Consider the following 19,581-nt stretch of genomic DNA (forward strand, 5'->3'; position numbering starts at 1 on the left):
CTTCAACTCCATTAAAATTTCTCTACATTTCATTTCTAGCTGGGAAATGAAACAACAACAAAAAAACAAAGCTGCCAAAGAATGTGAAATATGTAAGAGACTGGGCAGCAAACCACTTATACCAAAGAGGACAGAACATCCGGAGCTTGACTAGTAGGTTTTCCTGCAGCAGTTAGGAGGCAGATTTTGAGGCACCGAATTTTAAAATCTGCAGCAATTAAAGCAGCAGGACATTTTTTTCCCCATAAAAACATCCAAGTTGCACATTTTTGAAACTCTGATTTAAGACGTTTTTCTCCACAGTTTGTCCAAATTTCAAGGGGCCACGTTTTGGGAGGGACCTGGGCATTCCCAAAAGTAGACGTTTTTCTGCCATAATGGAACAAAACCAAAACAGGCAAAAAAACTGAGACTGTTTTGTCTAGACCTGTTTCAAACATGACTAAGGAGTCCCTTTACTAACCTGCGCTAAAAAGTGGCTTGCGATATCAGTAGCGTGGGGCTTTGCCATGTGCTGAGGTTACTTTTAGTGCAGCTGTAAAATGGCTGCATTTCCCAGATTCTGAATTAATGGCTCAATTAGCACATGGCCATTAGCACAGGAGTCCTTACCGCCATCTATTTTACTAAGCAGCAAAGGCTCACTCACTAATCGGTTAGCGCATGGCACGCCTACTCTCTGCTCCCAAACAAGCCCCCTGCCCGTGTTTTTTGCATGCGCCAAACACAAAACTACAGAGGGACGTCTCAGTGTGTCTCGCAGTAGTAGATTCTAACCTACAGCATGCATGCCTCAGTGCTTACTGCAGCTTAGTAAAAGGACCCCCAAGTTACAAAAAGGTGCCCTAAATGATCAGATGACCACTAAAGAGATTAAGGCATGACCTCAATTCCCACTGACCCCCTCCCATCCCCCAAAGATGTGACAATGACAGTACACATCCAGGCTCTACTACAGCTTCAGATACAATGGTCAGTCCTATTAGAGCAGCAACTGGTCTCAGAAGTAGCCTAGTGGTTGGTGCAGTGCACTGTAGAGAAGGGGGCCCAGGGCCATATCCCACTCTAACTGGTAAACTTGTGATGGAATGTCTGAGAACTCCAAAAACCACTAAATACCTGCTGTACCTACATATAGGTGACACCTGCAGGCTTGAGGGCTATTGCAGTGCTGCACAGTGAGGTACAGTTGTTTTTTTCTGTTCCTGGAGGGCTCACAATATTAGGGTTATGGTGAAATTTGTACCTGGGACCTTTTAAGTGAAGTGCGCTCATGCCCCTTAGGTTGCCCCAATGCTCTCCTGGGATTCTGTGAAGGAACCTCAAGGGGCAATCCTGTTGCTGGTGCTAAAAATTTGAACAGGTCTGTGGGATGCAAACACCAAGATTTTTCGATGTCCTCTCTGTGTATGGCATTTCTAAATACCTGTAAATACTTTGTGCAACTTTCGGCACAGAGGCCTTGCACATACAGAGAATACTCATGCAGAAAAAAAAAGGTTATGTCCTTCGCAGTCATGGAAACGTGGAGATTCTCTGATCCTCCTCCCCGTTTCTGTTTCTCCAGTAAATTTCACAATCCACTGTACCAAAAAACAATTCTTACCAAATAAATGCTCATTAATATAAATACTCCAGTGCATAAATATTATGCTCACCAGACTAATTATGACATTAGCAGCTGTCCTTTTATCCCTTTTATTAACCTTGTTGTCAAATGCAAAAATGTGTGATCTGAAATAAATTAGCCAATTAATACTAGAAAATAGATTTCACAAGATCTCTCTTCATAGAGCAGCTATATTGCTGTTTCTCGTGACACTTCACAGTGCTAGAATCTGACTTGATTTTTTTTAAATAAATGAATGTTCAGAGCTTAACTGGCTCATGAATTTAAAAACAGAACAAACTCCAAGAGAAGTGTTATTACTATTAATGTGGCGTTACGTTTTGTCCCTGGAGCAGACGATAACCTGTGAGCAGCATTCCTTTGCTGGCTTCTAAATCCACCTCCTAACAAATGCTTTCAACATTCAAGACAAGAATCAAAACAAAATTATCACCTCACTAAGCCACGCTAGGGGTGCTTTAGCGTTTTTAGCGTGTGCTGTGTAGGAGCCAAAAATAGTCCTATGGGCGCCTACACCGTGCGCGCTAATTTTGTGCATGCACTAAAAACACTAGTGCACCTTAGTAAAACAGGGCCCCAAATTAACCGGACGTTTTAAGCAGTTTACAAAAGATAAAAGAACTACAAAAAGCAAAAACAATAAAAATTACTAAAGGGAATATAAACTAACAGTTAATATGTCAGTATATTCCTGAAATTACATTTTCAGAAGTTTCCTGAACCTCAAGTAATCATATACTCTATCCATAGTTCTATTGTGGAGAATTCCACATACGTGGAACAACCTCTGAAAACAACTGTCGACTAGCTGACTTTTTTCTGGACACTGCAGGCAAATGGAAGAAAAACTCAATTTCTAAAAATTGAACAATAAAAACGAGCATCTGATTGGAGTAATAGGTAGTTCGATAAGTAACAACAGTTGAGTCCATTAAATATTTTAAAAAAGAGGTACATTAATTTAAAATCAATTTGTGTTACAATTGACAACCAATATAAGGACTGAAATAATGGAGGTCATTCTATCAAATTTATTTTTTTTTATTAAAGATGATCCTAGCAAATAATTTCTGAAGCAGCTGAACCCTTGATAGAACATTTTTAGGGAGGCTAAAGTATTACAATAATCAACCTCTGACAGAATAAAGGCATGAGCTAATTTCTGAAGTTCATCCAGTGAAAAACTAGGATGAAACAAGGTCAGATCTGATGAAGCAAGCATACATTTGCTAAAAGTAGATTTAACTACCTGCCTACCTGCTTTACATGATCCTCCAAGGATAGTGAGGCGTCAAGGATTATACTGAGACCCTTCTCTAGGACCCACTGACTATTGCTGCCTATCCACAAATCATGGTTTTGTTAACATTCAGTTTAAGCCAATAAAGGCCCTGTTTACTAAGGTGCGCCAGCGTTTTTAGCACACTTTTAGCGTGTGCTAAACACTAGCGAGACCCATATACACCTATGGGTGTCTCTACTGTTAACGCGCGCTAAAAATGTTAGCATGCCTATACAGCGGCTTAGTAAACAGGGCCCAAGTGTTCATCCATTTAAATACTTTGGATAAACATATAGTTAAGTGATCCTAAGTATCTTGTACTGCGGTTGAAATAGGAAAACAATCTGAATATTATCTGCATAAATATAAAATGAAAGATCCATAGATTGAAATATTCTTCCCGGTTAGCTAAGGTAAATGTTGAATAGAATGGGAGATATAGGAGACCCTTGATGTCCAATTTTTGGAGGTCTCCCCAATTCTGATCAGTTGATACAATCTTGTCTTCTAAAAAGCACAGAACGAACACCAGATGGTAACCCATGACCCCAATGGAATCAGAATGTCACGTGGAACTCTTTGGCAGTTAATACCGGTGGTGTATTCAGCTAACTTGGGAGTCCCTTTATAAAGCCGCAGTAAAAAGTGGCCTGCGGGAGTGTGCGCGCATCTTTTGGGCACACTGGGACACATTTTACTGCAGCTGGGGAAAAGACCATTATTAATAGGCCAGGAAATGGGCGTGTGCAAAAATTAAAACTAGCGCTTGCCTATTTATGGCCTGATCCCTTACCACCAGCCACTGACGTAGTGGTAAGAGCTCATGCACTACCCACGCAGTAACCATGCAGTGCACACCAACGTGACCGTGCTGCCGATTACTGCCGGGAACGCCCTTCGTGGTGGAAAATATTTTCTATTGCAGGATTCAGTGCACGCCAAACTTGGAATTACCACCAGGCACAAACACTACCCTGGTGGTAGTGCTGATTGGGCACGCTACCCACGCATTAGCCCTCCTGCGGCTTTGTAAAAAGGCCCCTAAGGCTTTTATAAAGTTCTGAAAACCTGGATATTTTAAAATACGTTTGGCAGCAATTCTTAGGAATTTTGTTTTAGTTTATGATTGTTATTGCCTAATAGATATTATGTTACAACAAATGTTCTATCTTATTTTTATTGTAAAATGCTTTTAAACAGTTGTAATAAGTGGTATATCAAATTATTAAAATAAAATCAAATCCACTAGGTCAAAAGCAGAACTCAGCTTTATCTAACGTAAGCCTGATTTCTGAAACCAAAGCCAACAATGTCTTTCCTAAACCCTGACTTGTCTTGATTCCAAAAAGTTAACAACCAGAGAAAGTCCTGAAGTTGAGAAGAAACTACTGCCAGTAAAATTTTAGCTAAAAAAGGATGTTTACAATCTTTATCAGAGGGATAATTGTAATTAGACCCAGAAAATTCGGAAAATGCCCTTTTTTTAAATCATATCTATAAACACGAGCCAGAAAAATACTTTGATAAATGTTTAAATAGAACTGGTGGACAGAAGCCCTGGTCACAACAACCCTTGCTGAACTTATAGATCAAGTTAGGAAAATCATCAGAAGACAAAAAAAAAAAAAAAATCAAGACTATCCCAAAGTTGATCCACTGGGACCTGTAAATGAGAATTACTCTCTCCATGGGTATCTAAATCCACATGAATTTAATGACAAACATAATAGCACAGCCAGAAAGCAGATTCTGGGTGGGCCTTCAGAAAAAGTGGGTGGGACAAGCTATCCTCTCTGCCCTGCCCCACTCTTCCTGGCATTCCACTTCCCCCTTCAACGTAAAAAAAAATTTGGGCTCGCCAGCAGCGGCCAGCTGGAGAGCTCCCCCAATGTTGCTCAGAACTTTGCAGCTCGGCTCAGCAGAAGCAACTTCAGTTTTTAGCACCTATGTGAAAACTCACCAAGTGCAAGACCATAGTCAGGAGGCTCATGGAGCTATCGCCAACTGCTGGGCTGCAGAGTTCTGGATGCCGTCGGGAAAGGTGTTCAGCTGGCAGGACTTGGGGATCCCCATCAGCTAGCACAACAGTGCACAGCTGCTGGGTGGGCTTCAGCCCGAAGTGGCCACTGGACTAACAGAAAAGGAAGCTCTAATCATTGAAATTATATTATGGAAATAGTCTGCCAAATCCTCTGTTGATGGCCCAATTCCTATAACAGAATTACCAGGGTTCTTAAGTAGAGGAATTGGCCAATTTGAAGAGAACACGAGGGCTATTTCCCTCTGTTTAATTTTTGGAATAATAGTTATTTTTAGCCACCTGGATTTCTAATTTGTAACACTCTGACTCTTTCAGATGCAGCTGCATTAGCAGCACCGTTTTTCCTTTATATAAAATAAGATCAAGGTCCAAAACCAAAGCCAACAGACAAGTCAAGATTTGATACTAAAGTCTTTCCTTAAGCTCGACTGTCTTGGGCCCAAAATGTTGAAAGTGGCAGTTTAACCATCACTTCTGGTGATATGGCAGACTTCTGGTGAAAGTACAGCTCTAGTTTGCTATTCTGCCTATTGGCAAATTTGTACCTGATACCACATACAGTGGTGGAAATAAGTATTTGATCCCTTGCTGATTTTGTAAGTTTGCCCACTGACAAAGACATGAGCAGCCCATAATTGAAGGGTAGGTTATTGGTAACAGTGAGAGATAGCACATCACAAATTAAATCCGGAAAATCACATTGTGGAAAGTATATGAATTTATTTGCATTCTGCAGAGGGAAATAAGTATTTGATCCCCCACCAACCAGTAAGAGATCTGGCCCCTACAGACCAGGTAGATGCTCCAAATCAACTCGTTACCTGCATGACAGACAGCTGTCGGCAATGGTCACCTGTATGAAAGACACCTGTCCACAGACTCAGTGAATCAGTCAGACTCTAACCTCTACAAAATGGCCAAGAGCAAGGAGCTGTCTAAGGATGTCAGGGACAAGATCATACACCTGCACAAGGCTGGAATGGGCTACAAAACCATCAGTAAGACGCTGGGCGAGAAGGAGACAACTGTTGGTGCCATAGTAAGAAAATGGAAGAAGTACAAAATGACTGTCAATCGACAAAGATCTGGGGCTCCACGCAAAATCTCACCTCGTGGGGTATCCTTGATCATGAGGAAGGTTAGAAATCAGCCTACAACTACAAGGGGGGAACTTGTCAATGATCTCAAGGCAGCTGGGACCACTGTCACCACGAAAACCATTGGTAACACATTACGACATAACGGATTGCAATCCTGCAGTGCCCGCAAGGTCCCCCTGCTCCGGAAGGCACATGTGACGGCCCGTCTGAAGTTTGCCAGTGAACACCCGGATGATGCCGAGAGTGATTGGGAGAAGGTGCTGTGGTCAGATGAGACAAAAATTGAGCTCTTTGGCATGAACTCAACTCGCCGTGTTTGGAGGAAGAGAAATGCTGCCTATGACCCAAAGAACACCGTCCCCACTGTCAAGCATGGAGGTGGAAATGTTATGTTTTGGGGGTGTTTCTCTGCTAAGGGCACAGGACTACTTCACCGCATCAATGGGAGAATGGATGGGGCCATGTACCGTACAATTCTGAGTGACAACCTCCTTCCCTCCGCCAGGGCCTTAAAAATGGGTCGTGGCTGGGTCTTCCAGCACGACAATGACCCAAAACATACAGCCAAGGCAACAAAGGAGTGGCTCAGGAAGAAGCACATTAGGGTCATGGAGTGGCCTAGCCAGTCACCAGACCTTAATCCCATTGAAAACTTATGGAGGGAGCTGAAGCTGCGAGTTGCCAAGCGACAGCCCAGAACTCTTAATGATTTAGAGATGATCTGCAAAGAGGAGTGGACCAAAATTCCTCCTGACATGTGTGCAAACCTCATCATCAACTACAGAAGACGTCTGACCGCTGTGCTTGCCAACAAGGGTTTTGCCACCAAGTATTAGGTCTTGTTTGCCAGAGGGATTAAATACTTATTTCCCTCTGCAGAATGCAAATAAATTCATATACTTTCCACAATGTGATTTTCCGGATTTAATTTGTGATGTGCTATCTCTCACTGTTACCAATAACCTACCCTTCAATTATGGGCTGCTCATGTCTTTGTCAGTGGGCAAACTTACAAAATCAGCAAGGGATCAAATACTTATTTCCACCACTGTATGTTCCAGAGCCACATCTAGCCACTGCGACCAGCAGCCACACCAACCAAATACTAGTTCTCCTCAGCACATCTGAGCTGAATCCTCTCATATCAGTGACAATTTTGAGACTTTGAACATTTGTAGTAAACTAGTTCCAACATTTGAAGTGGTAGACCTGAAGTCTATGGAATTAAGTAAGGTGGTTAAGAGAATGATAATCTTATTGTTTGAAAAGGGATCCTTGTACAAAAAAATGATCTCATGAACATGTCCACTAACACTGGCTGGTAGTCACTTGACAGATTTTCTTCTGTCAAACTCACCTCCCTACCAAACCCCTTTTGGAATCTTGCTTACCCCTCACTGATGTACACCCCATGAATCTTGCCTTCTTGAATATTTCTCCATGCATTTGTCCCTCTGAATCCACAACCCTCCCCCCCCCCCCCCCCCCAATACCACAAACCTTCCACTCTGGAACCTTCCCTTCCTCCATACACCCTCTGCAGAATTTATTCCCCTTCTCCTCATATATCCTACCCAGAATCTCCTGCCCCCCACCTCCATCAGAACCCCCGGCCCACTTTGAACATTTCATCTCCTCACCTACATTCCTGAACCTTCCCTCTCCATACAATCACTCTCAAGTCTTTCTCCTTCTTTCAAAACCTTCTCCCCAAATTCCTGTGCCAGGCGAAAATCAGCAAAGACAAGAGATATGTACATAGCTTTGTTCGCCTCCCGCTAGCTGGGATGACAGGGACCTACGTGGTTTCCACTCATGCAGCGTCCCTCTGCTTTCCAAGTCCTGCTAACCACAGTATCTGGCTCTCCCAGCTCCCTTTTGCTTTTCAGGCTCTGTGCACATTTTTGATTTTGAAGCAAGTGGCACCTGTGCTGATGTTCTTCCCAAGAAAAGAGCATGGGAGTACAGGCACCACATGCTCAAACTCATGAAGCCATAGGGGCAGCAGTACTTAAGTGGAGCATGGTTAATTTGGCCCCATGAGTAGGCACTTCTACATCTGTAGAAAGCACCACAGCAGGCTGAATTTGACAAAGGTGTTAGAATTTCACTCTTGCATTGTGAAGATAAGTTGCGAGGTGGGCATCAAATGTTTTTTTTTCTTCTCCCCCCATCCCCCCGGATGGACTTAAAAATGGCACCTTTCTCCCAACACTCTTCCCTCCTCCCTCCCTATGGGTTTTTTGAGTCTTTTGTATTACAACCTACTAAGGCTCAAGTTTTCTATAGGATAAATATAGCATTGCACTGTAGGAGGCACATGTCTTTAGGGAGAGAAATAGCAGAAAGAAATAGAAGGGGAAAAAAAAACTTGAAAAATACACTAAATTACCTGGTAATGATGGTGGGACTTCCACCTCAAGGCTGTAATCAGCTCCGTCTTCACCCACTCCAGAAGCCACTGAATCTTCAGGAGCAGAAGCAGAGCCAGGTGTGCTGGGCCTGCTGGCTGAACCAGTCTCACCCTCACTGGCTGATCCGTATCTATCATGTTGCACAGCTGACCCACTCTCACTAAGGCTCCTACGTTCCTTTCTGTGCACCCGGGAATGGAGTACCATCTGATGGTACGTCCGAAAGATCTTTCCACATTCAAAGCACTCTGTGGACTTGTTCTGAGATGATCTCCTACTCTGGCGTGATGGAGCTCTGTAATCCACATCACTTGGACCTTCTGCACCGTTTTCTCCTGGTTGCCCACTGATGCCTTTCTCTGGGCGACTAATACCTGCACAGCTGCGCTTTTTTGGGTTGCTGGGGCTCTGTATGTCCGTCTCACGTTTGCGCTTCTCTTGGCTGGTAAGAATGTATTCTCCTTTATCCTTATCATATGTTACGTCTGCATCAGCCAGTGCTTCATCCCAGCCCACACACTTCACATACTCCGATGCCTCTGCTACTTTTCCTTTGGTAGCTAACTGCCATGCCTGGTAGCTACTGACTGGATCCAGCTCAGCTACTCTCTTTCCAGGCTGATCACCTGCAACTTTATCAGCTCCTGCAAAGGGCTTCAGATTCAGGCACTCCAGGAAAAGTTGCTTTGTCCTAGATGGATCTAGGCTCCCATTGATTAGACCTTCTTCAATTAGCTCAACTTTGTTTTTAGCACTGCCATCTTCAGCTCTGCAATGCACCATGTTGTGTACTTTTAGGCTCTCCAGATTCGTAAACAAGTTTCCACACTTCATGCAAACTTCATAAAGAGCCAGGCCAGGCATGATGGTTTCTCCCTGAATCACATTGTTGATGGTAGCTATAGGCTCAGATTCAGTTTTTGGTTTGTTTTTGTTCCCAGTTTTTGGACCATGTGATTTCATGTGGTTTTTGAGAAACCAGGGCTCTTTAAATCGTCTGCCACAAATATGGCAGCCATGATCGAAGGATCCTCTATGCTTTTTCATGTGGGCTTTAAGAAACCACGCTTGACTAAAGCACTGACCACAGACTTCACAAGGAAACTCCCCTGCGCTCAGCTCGCTTTTGCCATTCACCGTGTAAGGTTCACTGTTCAATGGCAATGCCATCGTAATGTGGTCTTTCTCGATGTGGTTTAATAATGTTTCTTCTCTTAATGTCATATAGTTGCAGAGCCTGCATTTATATGGCTTATGTACTTGCTGGATGTGCTGTTCTAGGTTTTTCTTTCTATCAAACTTGCTCTTGCAAAAGCTACAGTGGTACGTTCCAGGTTTCTCATCTTCCTCATCCAAGACCACTGCTGCCCCAGGATCTTTCTTGATGCTTCTCAACAGAATTTTACTGTTCTCTAGCTGTGCTGAGCCATTCATTATCTTGTTACAGGCAGATGTGCTCTTTGTAGGGCTGGCACATCCATCAAGGCCTTCGGAGGCACCCACCTCAACAAGCTGTGCATCTCCCATCTCCACCTCATGTCCCTGACTTATTGTACCCATTCTGTGACTTCGAAGATGTATCTTCAAGTTGCCTTTCTGGGAAGCTCTGTGGTCACAGTAAGGGCATTTGTATGGCTTCTCCCCAGTGTGCTTTCTCATGTGCTGTGATAGGGAGCTTTGGAAAGGGAAGCTTTTGCCACAGATGATGCATCTGAAACACAGTGTTTTCTCTTCCTCAGCATCACCTTTTTGTATTTTAGTTGAGGATTCCCGCAATTCCATCTCAAACTCTTTTCTGCGTTCCATCTCTGTCACAGCATCAGTAGGTCAGAATAAAGGGGAAAATCTCTGTCCAATTAAGGGGGAAACAAGTCAGGTTTTCAATTACGTAATTGTAGGTGTACAATTTTTATCTCTTCATTTTCCAGATGAAAACATTAGCTCCTCTCAGATGCCAAAAGTACTCATACGGTTTTATATATGAACACTACTGGAAGAACACCCAAATGTTGATGGCAGATGACACCTAAAAAATAAAAATAAAAACATTCAAGAATAATGAATAGAGGATATTACAGCAACTGTCCAGCATCAATTCTAACAGAACTAAAATGTAATTTAACACACATATGGTTAAACATACCATGAACCATCTAACATGATTTTCACATTTTGTTTAATAAAAGCTAGACACAGATACAAAAGTAGGACTTCATGCACATGAACAGCCATAAGCCACAACAGAAAACTGTGTGATTCTTTCTGGCACAAATGCTACTATCCAGGGCCCTAAGAAGGTAAACTAATACAAGCTGTCAAAGAGTCATATTTTCTACATTTCTATGGAAATCACAATTCGCTCGCTAATGCAGAATTTTTTTTTTTAATTTCTACATTAAAAAAAATAAGCATTTTATATATTAGTGACTTAAGTAATATTAAAAAAATTACTGTAAATGAAGTTTCTTCTGAAAAAAACAATTTAGCGTTCTTAAAAGACTCGAGTCCTTTTACTAAGCGGCGGTAAGCTCAATGTTGGCTTACCACTAGCTAAACAGGAAGCACAGCCAGGCTACCGCAGCACCTCGGTGGTACTTCCCACCCCTAGCACGCCGTCATTTCTGGCGCTACAAAAATGTATTTATTTCTGTAGCACCGGAGTGTAGCTGGCGGTAATCGGGCAGTGCTGCACACTGCACGGTTACGACCGGGTTAACGAGGAAGTAAAAAGGGGCCCTTAGAAAGGACAAGGCCATAGTGGCTTTGGTCTTTACTGAAGAGGGTGTAAGACATCTACCTGTACTAGAAATGGTTTTCAAGGGCGACAATATGGATAAACTAAAAGAAATTTCACTGAACCTGAAAGATGTACAGATCCAAATCAACAAGTTAAATACAGTAAATCACCTAGGCCAGATGGTATACATCCCAGGGTACTAAAAGAAATCAATCATTGCTGATCTGCTCTTAGTGATTTGTAACCTGTAATTAAAATCGTCCATAGTATCTGAAGATTGGAGGTGATCAATGTAACGCAATTTTTAAAAAGGGTCCAGGGATAATCTGGGAAATTTCAAACCAGTAAGCCTGACGCAGTGCCAGGCAAAATATTGGAAATTATTATAAAGAATAAAATTATGGAACACATACATAAACATGGTTTAATGGGACAGAGTGAGCAATTGTTTAGCCAAGGAAAGTCTTGCCTCACCAATTTGCTTCATTTCTTAGAAAGCGTGAATAAGCATGTGGATAAAGGTGAGCCTGTTGATATAGAGGGGCATTTTCGATAGAACGTCTAAATCAGAATTTGGACGTTTTACATAAAACGTCCAAATTCTGAACCGGAATGAAGGTCATTTTCGAAAAAGATAGACGTCTATCTTTTGTTTTTGAAAACACTATGGACGTTTTGTGTTTTGGACATTTTATAATATGGACGTTTTATTTTTTGGTCCATTTTCAAACAAAAAGACGTCCAAATGCAAAACGCCCAAAATAGAGGAGTGGATTAATGGTTAGTACAGTGGGCTTTGATCCTGGCAAAATGGGTTCAATTCCCACTGCAGCTCCTTGTGACTTTGGGCAAGGGGCATTTTGGGATATAACGTCTAAAATCAGAAAAGGAAAGGTCATTTTCTACAAAAAAAAAAAAAAAAAGTCTCTCTTTTCCTTTTGAAAATGCTGTTTGGAAAAAACATTTTGTGATTTGGATGTTTTATTTTGTGGTCCATTTTCAAACAAAAACATCCAAATGCAAAACGTACAAAATACACAAGAAAATCCACATTACAGTGAAACCATTCAAATGTTCTAAGTGTGATTAAAGCTTTGGTTCTAATGTAAATATCAAAGTGCATCAGAAAGTCCACATGGGAGAGAAACCAATTGCATGTATAGAGTCTGGTAAAAGCTTTGGACAGAATGCAAACCTCACAATGCACCAGAGAATACACACAGGAGTGAAACCATTTACACGTACTGAGTTTAGTAAAAGCTTTGGTTGCAAAGAAAGCCTCACACGGCATTAGAGAATCCACACAGGGATGAAGCCATTTACATGCACTGAGAAGGTAAAAGCTTCAGTTGCATTGGGACAGGTAATTAGGGAAGATCCGAGAGAAGAGGACATTTCTCTGGTAAGTGAACACTATTTTGCTTTATGCTTTTGGAACTTAAAGATTGGGGTTTAAAAGGAGAAATTGTACGTTAGTGATAAGCAAAATAAAAATATAAATAGCAAATTTTATCAACTAATCTCCATAGTCTTTTCCACTTAGTTTTAAAAACTTTGTACCACAGCATTAACAGATAGGACCAGGCTGCTGGAATCGGCATTTAAAAAGGAGATAGAGCAGCTTTTTAACTAGAAATGGGGGGGGGGGGGGGGGGGAGCGACAGTCGCTCAAAAGCGCATGGTTCGGAATAAGGTATCTTTCAAAGATATCACAAAAACAGGGAAGATAGGGTATCCTGATAGTGAGGTTGCAAAACAGACTGTAGTAGATCAGGTGTCCTTAAATAAAAATAAAAATCAGACAAAAGATTGCAAATTAATACTGTCAAGTACTAAGCATCATGTAAATAGGAACAACAAACATAGTTTGAAATGTCTATATGCGAATGCCAGGAGCCTAAGAAATAAGATGGGAGAGTTAGAATATATTGCACTAAATGAAAAATTAGATATAATAGGCATCTCTAAGACCTGGTGGAAGGAGGATAACCAGTGGGACACTGTCATACCGAGGTACAAATTATATCGTAGTGATAGGGTGGATCGAACTGGTGGAGGGGTAGCATTGTATATTCACGAGAGCCTTGAATCAAATAGACTGAAAACTCTGCAGGAAACAAAACACTTCTTGAAATCACTGTGGATTGAAATTCCATGTGTAAAGGGGGAAAGGATAGTGAAAGGAGTATACTACCGTCTGCCTGGTCAGGATGAACAGACGGATGCAGAAATGTTAAAGGAAATTAGGGACACAAACAAACTGGGCAACACAATAATAATGGGTTATTTCAATTACCCCGATATTGACTGGGTAAATGTAACATCGGGGAACGCTAGGGAGGTAAAATTCCTTGATCAAATCAAGGACAGCTTTATGGGCAGCTGGTACAGGAGTCGACGAGAGAAGGAAAAATTCTAGACCTAGTCCTTAGTGGAGCACATCATCTGGTGCGGGAGGTAATGGTGCTGGGGTCGCTTGATAGCACTGATCATAATATGATCGGATTTGATATTAGCTTTGAAGTAAGTATACATAGGAAATCAAATACGTTAGCGTTTAACTTTAAAAAAGGAGACTATGATAAAATGAGAAGAACGGTGAAAAAAAAAACTTAGAGCAGCTGCAAGGGTCAAAAATTTACATCAGGCGTGGATGATGTGCAAAAACACCATCCTGGAAGCCCAGGCCAAATATATTTCATGTATTAAAAAAGGAGGACGGAAGACCAAACGACAGCCGGCATGGTTAAAAAGTGAGGTGAAGTAAGCTATTAGAGCTAAAAGAAAATCCTTCATAAAATGGAAGAAGGAATCGACTGAAAATAATAAGAAACAGCATAAGGAATGTCAAGTCAAATGCAAAGCGCTGATAAGGAAGGCTAAGAGGGACTTAAAAAAAAAAAAAAGATTGCGTTGGAGGCAAAAACACATAGTAAATTTTTTTTTTAGGTATATTAAAAGCAAGAAGCCGGCAAAAAAAATCGGTTGGACCACTAGATGACCGAGGAGTAAAAGAGGCGATCAGGGAAGACAAAGCCATAGCGGAGAGATTAAATGAATTCTTTGCTTCGGTCTTCACTGAGGAAGATTTGGGTGGGATACCGGTGCCAGAAATGGTATTCGAAGCTGACGAGTCGGAGAAACGTAATGAATTCTCTGTAAACCTGGAGGATGTAATGTGGCAGTTCTACAAATTGAAGAGTAGCAAATCTCCTGGACCGGATGGTACTCATCCCAGAGTACTGATAGAACTGAAAAATGAGCTTGCGGAGCTATTGTTAGTAATATGTAATGTATCCTTAAAATCGAGCGTGGTACCAGAAAATTGGAGGGTGGCAAATGTAATGCCGATTTTTTAAAAAGGTTCCAGAGGAGATCCGGAAAATTATAGACCGGTGAGTCTGACGTCACTGCCGGGCAAAATGGTACAAACTATTATTAAGAACAAAATTACACAGCATATTCAAAGGCATGGATTAATGTGACAAAGTCAACTTGGATTTAGTGAAGGGAAATCTTGCCTCACCAATCTACTACATTTCTTTGAAGGGGTGAACAAACATGTGGATAAAGGTGAGCTGGTTGATATCGTGTATCTGGATTTTCAGAAGGCAGTTGACAAAGTACCTCATGAAAGACTACAAGGGAAATAGAAGAGTTATGGGATAGGAGGTAGTGTTCTATTGTGGATAAAAACTGGTTAAAAGATAGAAAACAGAGAGTAGGGTTAAATGGTCAGTATTCTCAATGGAAAAGGGTAGTTAGTGGGGTTCCCCAGGGGTCTGTGCTGGGACCGCTGCTTTTTAACATATATATAAATAACCTAGAGATGGGAGCAACTAGTGAGATAATTAAATTTGCTGACGACACAAAGTTATTCAAAGTCGTTAAATCACGGGAGGATTGTGAAAAATTACAAGAGGACCTTACGAGACTGGGTGTCTAAATGGCAGATGACGTTTAATGTGAGCAAGTGCAAAGTGATGCATGTGGAAAAGAGGAACCCGAATTATAGCTACGTCATGCAAGGTTCCACATTAGGAGTCACAAACCAAGAAAGGGATCTAGGTGTCGTCGTTGATGATACGTTGAAACCTTCTGCAGCTAAGAAAGCAAATAGAATGTTAGGTATTAATTAGAATTGGAAAACAAAAATGAGGATGTTATAATGCCTTTGTATTGCTCCATGGTGCGACCGCACCTTGAATATTGTGTTCAATTCTGGTCTCTGCATCTCAAAAAAGATATAGTGGAATTAGAATAGGTGCAGAGAAGGGCAACAAAATTGATAACGGGGATGGGATGAATTCCCTATGAGGAAAGGCTAAAGTGGCTAGGGTTCTTCAGCTTGGAGAAAAGGCGGCTGAGGGGAGATATGATAGAGGTCTATAAAATAATGAGTGGAGTTGAATGGATAGATGTGAAGCATCTGTTTACACTTTCCAAAAATACTAGGACTAGGGGGCATGCGATGAAGCTACAATGTAGTAAATTTAAAACGAATCGGAGAAAAGTTTTCTTCACTCAACGTGTAATTAAACTCTGGAATTCGTTGCCAGAGAATGTGGTAAAGGCGGTTAGCTTAGCGGAGTTTAAAAAAGGTTTGGACGGCTTCTTAAAGGAAAAGTTCATAGACCATTATTAAATGGACTTGGGAAAAATCCACTATTTTTGGGATAAGCAGTATAAAATGTTTTGTACTTTTTTGGGATCTTGCCAGGTATTTGTGACCTGGATTGCCAGGTATTTGTGACCTGGATTAGCCACTGTTGGAAACAGGATGCTGGGCTTGATGGACCTTTGGTCTTTCCCAGTATGGCAACACTTATGTACTTTTGTACTTATGAATGTACACTTTTGCTATGAAGTATGGGAAAATAGCACTCTGGTATTCAGATATATGTAATGAGACCTCCTTTTCATCTATAGATCTGAATTCAAAGCCCAAATCTAATGATAAACAATAAACACAAGGCTCAGATGTTATAAAAAAAATAGTGGAAAAGTGACATCCCAGGAAAGCAATAGGGCATCTTTGGGGGCACTGCAGTGGCCTTTATAAAATGCTCCCAGGTACACATCTCACCACTGCTCCCTTACCTTGTCTGCTGAGCCCCCCAAAACACATTACCCCCAACTCTACACCACTACCATAGCCCTTACAGGTAAAGGGAGCACCGATATGTGGGTGCAGTGGGTTTCTGGTGTGTTTTGGAGGGCTCACAGTTTCCTCCACAAGGGTAACAAGTAGGGGGAGGTAGAAGCCAGGGTCCACCTGTCTAGTGCACTGCACCACTATTAGACTACTCCAGGGACCCGCATGCTATTGTAACAGACCTGAGTAGAACATCTGGGACTGGCAAGTAATATTTCTAATCACATTTTTGGGGGGTGGGAGGGGGATAGTGACCACTGGGGGAGTAAGGGGAGGTGATACCTGATTCCCACCAGTGGTCATCTAGTCATTTGGGGCACCTCTTGTGTGGAGTAGAGGAGTAGCCTAGTGGTTAGTGCAGCAGACTTTGGTCCTGGGGAAGTGGGTTCAATTCCCACTGCAGCTATTCGTTATAAAAACAGGTCTAGCTCAAAACATCTAAGTTTTAGTCTTGGATATTTTTGTTTTGCTCAGTTATGGCCGAAAGATGTCTAAGTCATAGGAATGCCCAAGTCCTGCCTTGAACATGACCCTGGCACGCCCCCTTGAGAATTAGACATCCTTCTCACGGACTTCAGAGAAAAACGTCTAAAAAGAGGTTTTGAAAATACTGATATGGACAATTTTGTGAGATTAACATCCAAATGCAGACATGTCACTTTTTGGATGTTTTTCTCTTTTGAAAATGAGCCTGATAGTGTATCTAAATTTTCAGAATGCTTTTTTCACGAAGTTCCTCAGGACAGATTCCTGAGAAAATGAAATAAAAAAGTAATGGGATAGGAGGCAATGAGGGGCATAATTGAACACGAACGCCCATCTCCATGGGCGTCTATCTCCGAGAACGGGTATGTGAAGGGGCGGGACAAACCGTATTTTCGAAACAACCAAAATCCAAGGCATTGGGTTGTGGAAGGGGCCAGGATTCATAGTGCACTGGTCCCCCTCACATGACAGGACACCAACCGGGCACCCTAGGGGGCACTTGTAACAATTAAAAAAAAAAAGCAAACTACCTCTGAAGTCCATAGCTCCCTTCCCTTGGGTGCTGAGCCCCACAAATCCCCCCCCCCCCCCAAAACCCACTCCCCACAACTCTACACCATTACCATAGCACTTATGGCTGAAGGCGGGCACCTAGATGTGGTACAATGGGCTTTTGGGGGCAATTTAGGGGGCTCCCATTTACCACCACAAGTGTAACAGGTAGGGGGGAGATGGGCCTGGGTCCACCTGCCTGAAGTCTACTGCACCCACTAACAACTGCTCCAGGGACCTGCATACTGCTGTCATGGAGCTGGGTATGACATTTGAGGCTGGCATACAGGCTAGAAAAAAAAAGTTTTTAACGTTGTTTTTTCTGGGTGGGAGGGGGTTAGTGACCACTGGGGGAGTCAGGGGTGGTCATCCCCGATTCCTTCCGGTGGTCATCTGGTCATTTAGGGCACTTTTTTTGGGACTTGTTCGTGAAAAAAAAAAGGGTCCAAAAAATTGGCCCAAATTCTCGCTAAAAACGCCTTTCTTTTTTTGATTATCGGCCAAGGACGCCCATCTCTACTCGGCGAAACCGCAGCAGGCAGATCACCTCCCGTCGGCCTTCCTTCCCTGCCTGTGTCCCGCCCTCTTGTGACGTAACGTCGGTGAGGGCGGGACACAGGCAGGGAAGGAAGGCCGACGGGAGGTGATCTGCCTGCTGCGGTTTCGGCGCTGTAAGTTCAATGGAGAAGAGAGGGCCCGGCCCGGGTGGAGGGGGGGCCGGCGGTGACATCGGGGGGGGGGGGGTGGCGGCGACCTCGGAGGGGGAGTGGTAGCAACCTCGGCGGTTCCCTCCCTCCCCTTCCATGTGGTGCACTCCTCAGCGCAGTTTCCCTCACTGATCCATCATCACGTCTTGACGCGGGGGCGGGACAGAGACGGAAGTCTCTACTGCGCATTTGCAGGTGAGTCGGTCACTTGCCATTTATTTTGATTATCATTTCCCTCTTTAAGGAAGGGTCTTCATGCTGAAAATCAGCTTATGCATAATTTTCCATCAGTATCACAGGTGAAATATAAACAGGTACATAAGTTATTATTCTCTTATCAGTCAGCTACGATATGGAATTCCTTGCCAAATGAACTATTTGAGATTCAGGAAGAAGTTGAAAGCACTTCAATTTGCCCAATATCTGAACAGTTAAATTGTAAGTTAAATCTTTTTCTGTAATTTCCCAGTTTTAATGAACTGGTTGTTTTTGTTGCTATCCACAATGAACCTGATAGGTAATTGCAGAATATAAGTGTAATGTAATGTAATAATGTAATGGATTATCTCTCTCCTCAGGAGGAAGCCCTCCTTCCTCTTATGGCTCCTTCAACAATGGCTCCTCTGAATAGACCAAGCCCACATCAGAAAAGGAAGAAGAAGCAGAGATAGGCTCATCTGCCCATTCTGGAGGTCTAAACGAGATCTCTTATTTGCTGGAGGGGCAGTGGAGCAAGAAACTGAAGCACCTTGCAGCAACTCGGACTGTTCCCACTTCAATAAATAGGACTGGTATAAGAGCAATATAAACTCCGGAGAAAACAAAGATCCTGATGCAGCGGAATGTTCTGTCGGGCCCTGAGGCTGTAAAAAGGCGGTTGTGCTCACTGTGTGATCATACAGAGGCTACTCCTCACTGCCAGTCAGCCCCAACAAAATGGCTCCCATTCCCATGCTCACCTACATAGAACTGCACCCTAGCCCTGCTGGAGAGCCTGAAGACCCCAGCATATTCAGATGCTGTGCCAAATCTAAAGATGTGATATCGTCAACTGTTTCCTCCATATCCCATGAGATTCCCAGTTTGCACGCACTGCAACACCCTGATGCCGGCCGGCGCGTCCCACAGCAGGAGCACTGTTTAACTGCCTCCGTGGGAGTCGCCATTCACCCCGACTATCACAAGCTCAGCACAACATGTCCCAAGCAGCAAGTCAGGATCCCTCCCCCTGCCCCCAATAAACTTGCATCCCTCCAAGCAGTTTTGAGTCAAACTTAAGTCGGACTTGCCAATGGCAGCTGCTCCCCTGAAGTTCACAGTCTCCACAAGTCTTACCACAAATGGAACTGATACTCTGTCGCAAGCTCTTTCATTCTTCTTTTTTTTTTTAGGTTATTGTGCTGGAAAAGGAGAGCTCCACAGGAAAACAGGGGAGAGGTGAAGGGTGGTAAGAAGTAAATTTGCAGGGCATCAGAGA

General features: G+C 42.7%; 1 protein-coding gene across 6 annotated transcripts in view; it reads right to left on the reverse strand.

Annotated features, from left to right (window-relative positions):
• The window catches only part of ZNF516 (zinc finger protein 516), a 347,045-nt gene that overhangs the window by 165,575 nt on the left and 161,889 nt on the right, over window positions 1-19,581 (reverse strand). For all 6 annotated transcript variants that reach the window (XM_030211770.1, XM_030211812.1, XM_030211788.1 and 3 more), the window contains one exon: window positions 8,446-10,493. In XM_030211770.1, the coding sequence (XP_030067630.1) occupies window positions 8,446-10,273 (1,828 nt within the window). In that variant the 5' untranslated portion in view covers window positions 10,274-10,493. The remainder of the gene's footprint in view (window positions 1-8,445; window positions 10,494-19,581) is intronic.

Source organism: Microcaecilia unicolor, chromosome 1 (assembly GCF_901765095.1).
Source record: "Microcaecilia unicolor chromosome 1, aMicUni1.1, whole genome shotgun sequence".
NCBI lineage: Eukaryota > Metazoa > Chordata > Amphibia > Gymnophiona > Siphonopidae > Microcaecilia > Microcaecilia unicolor.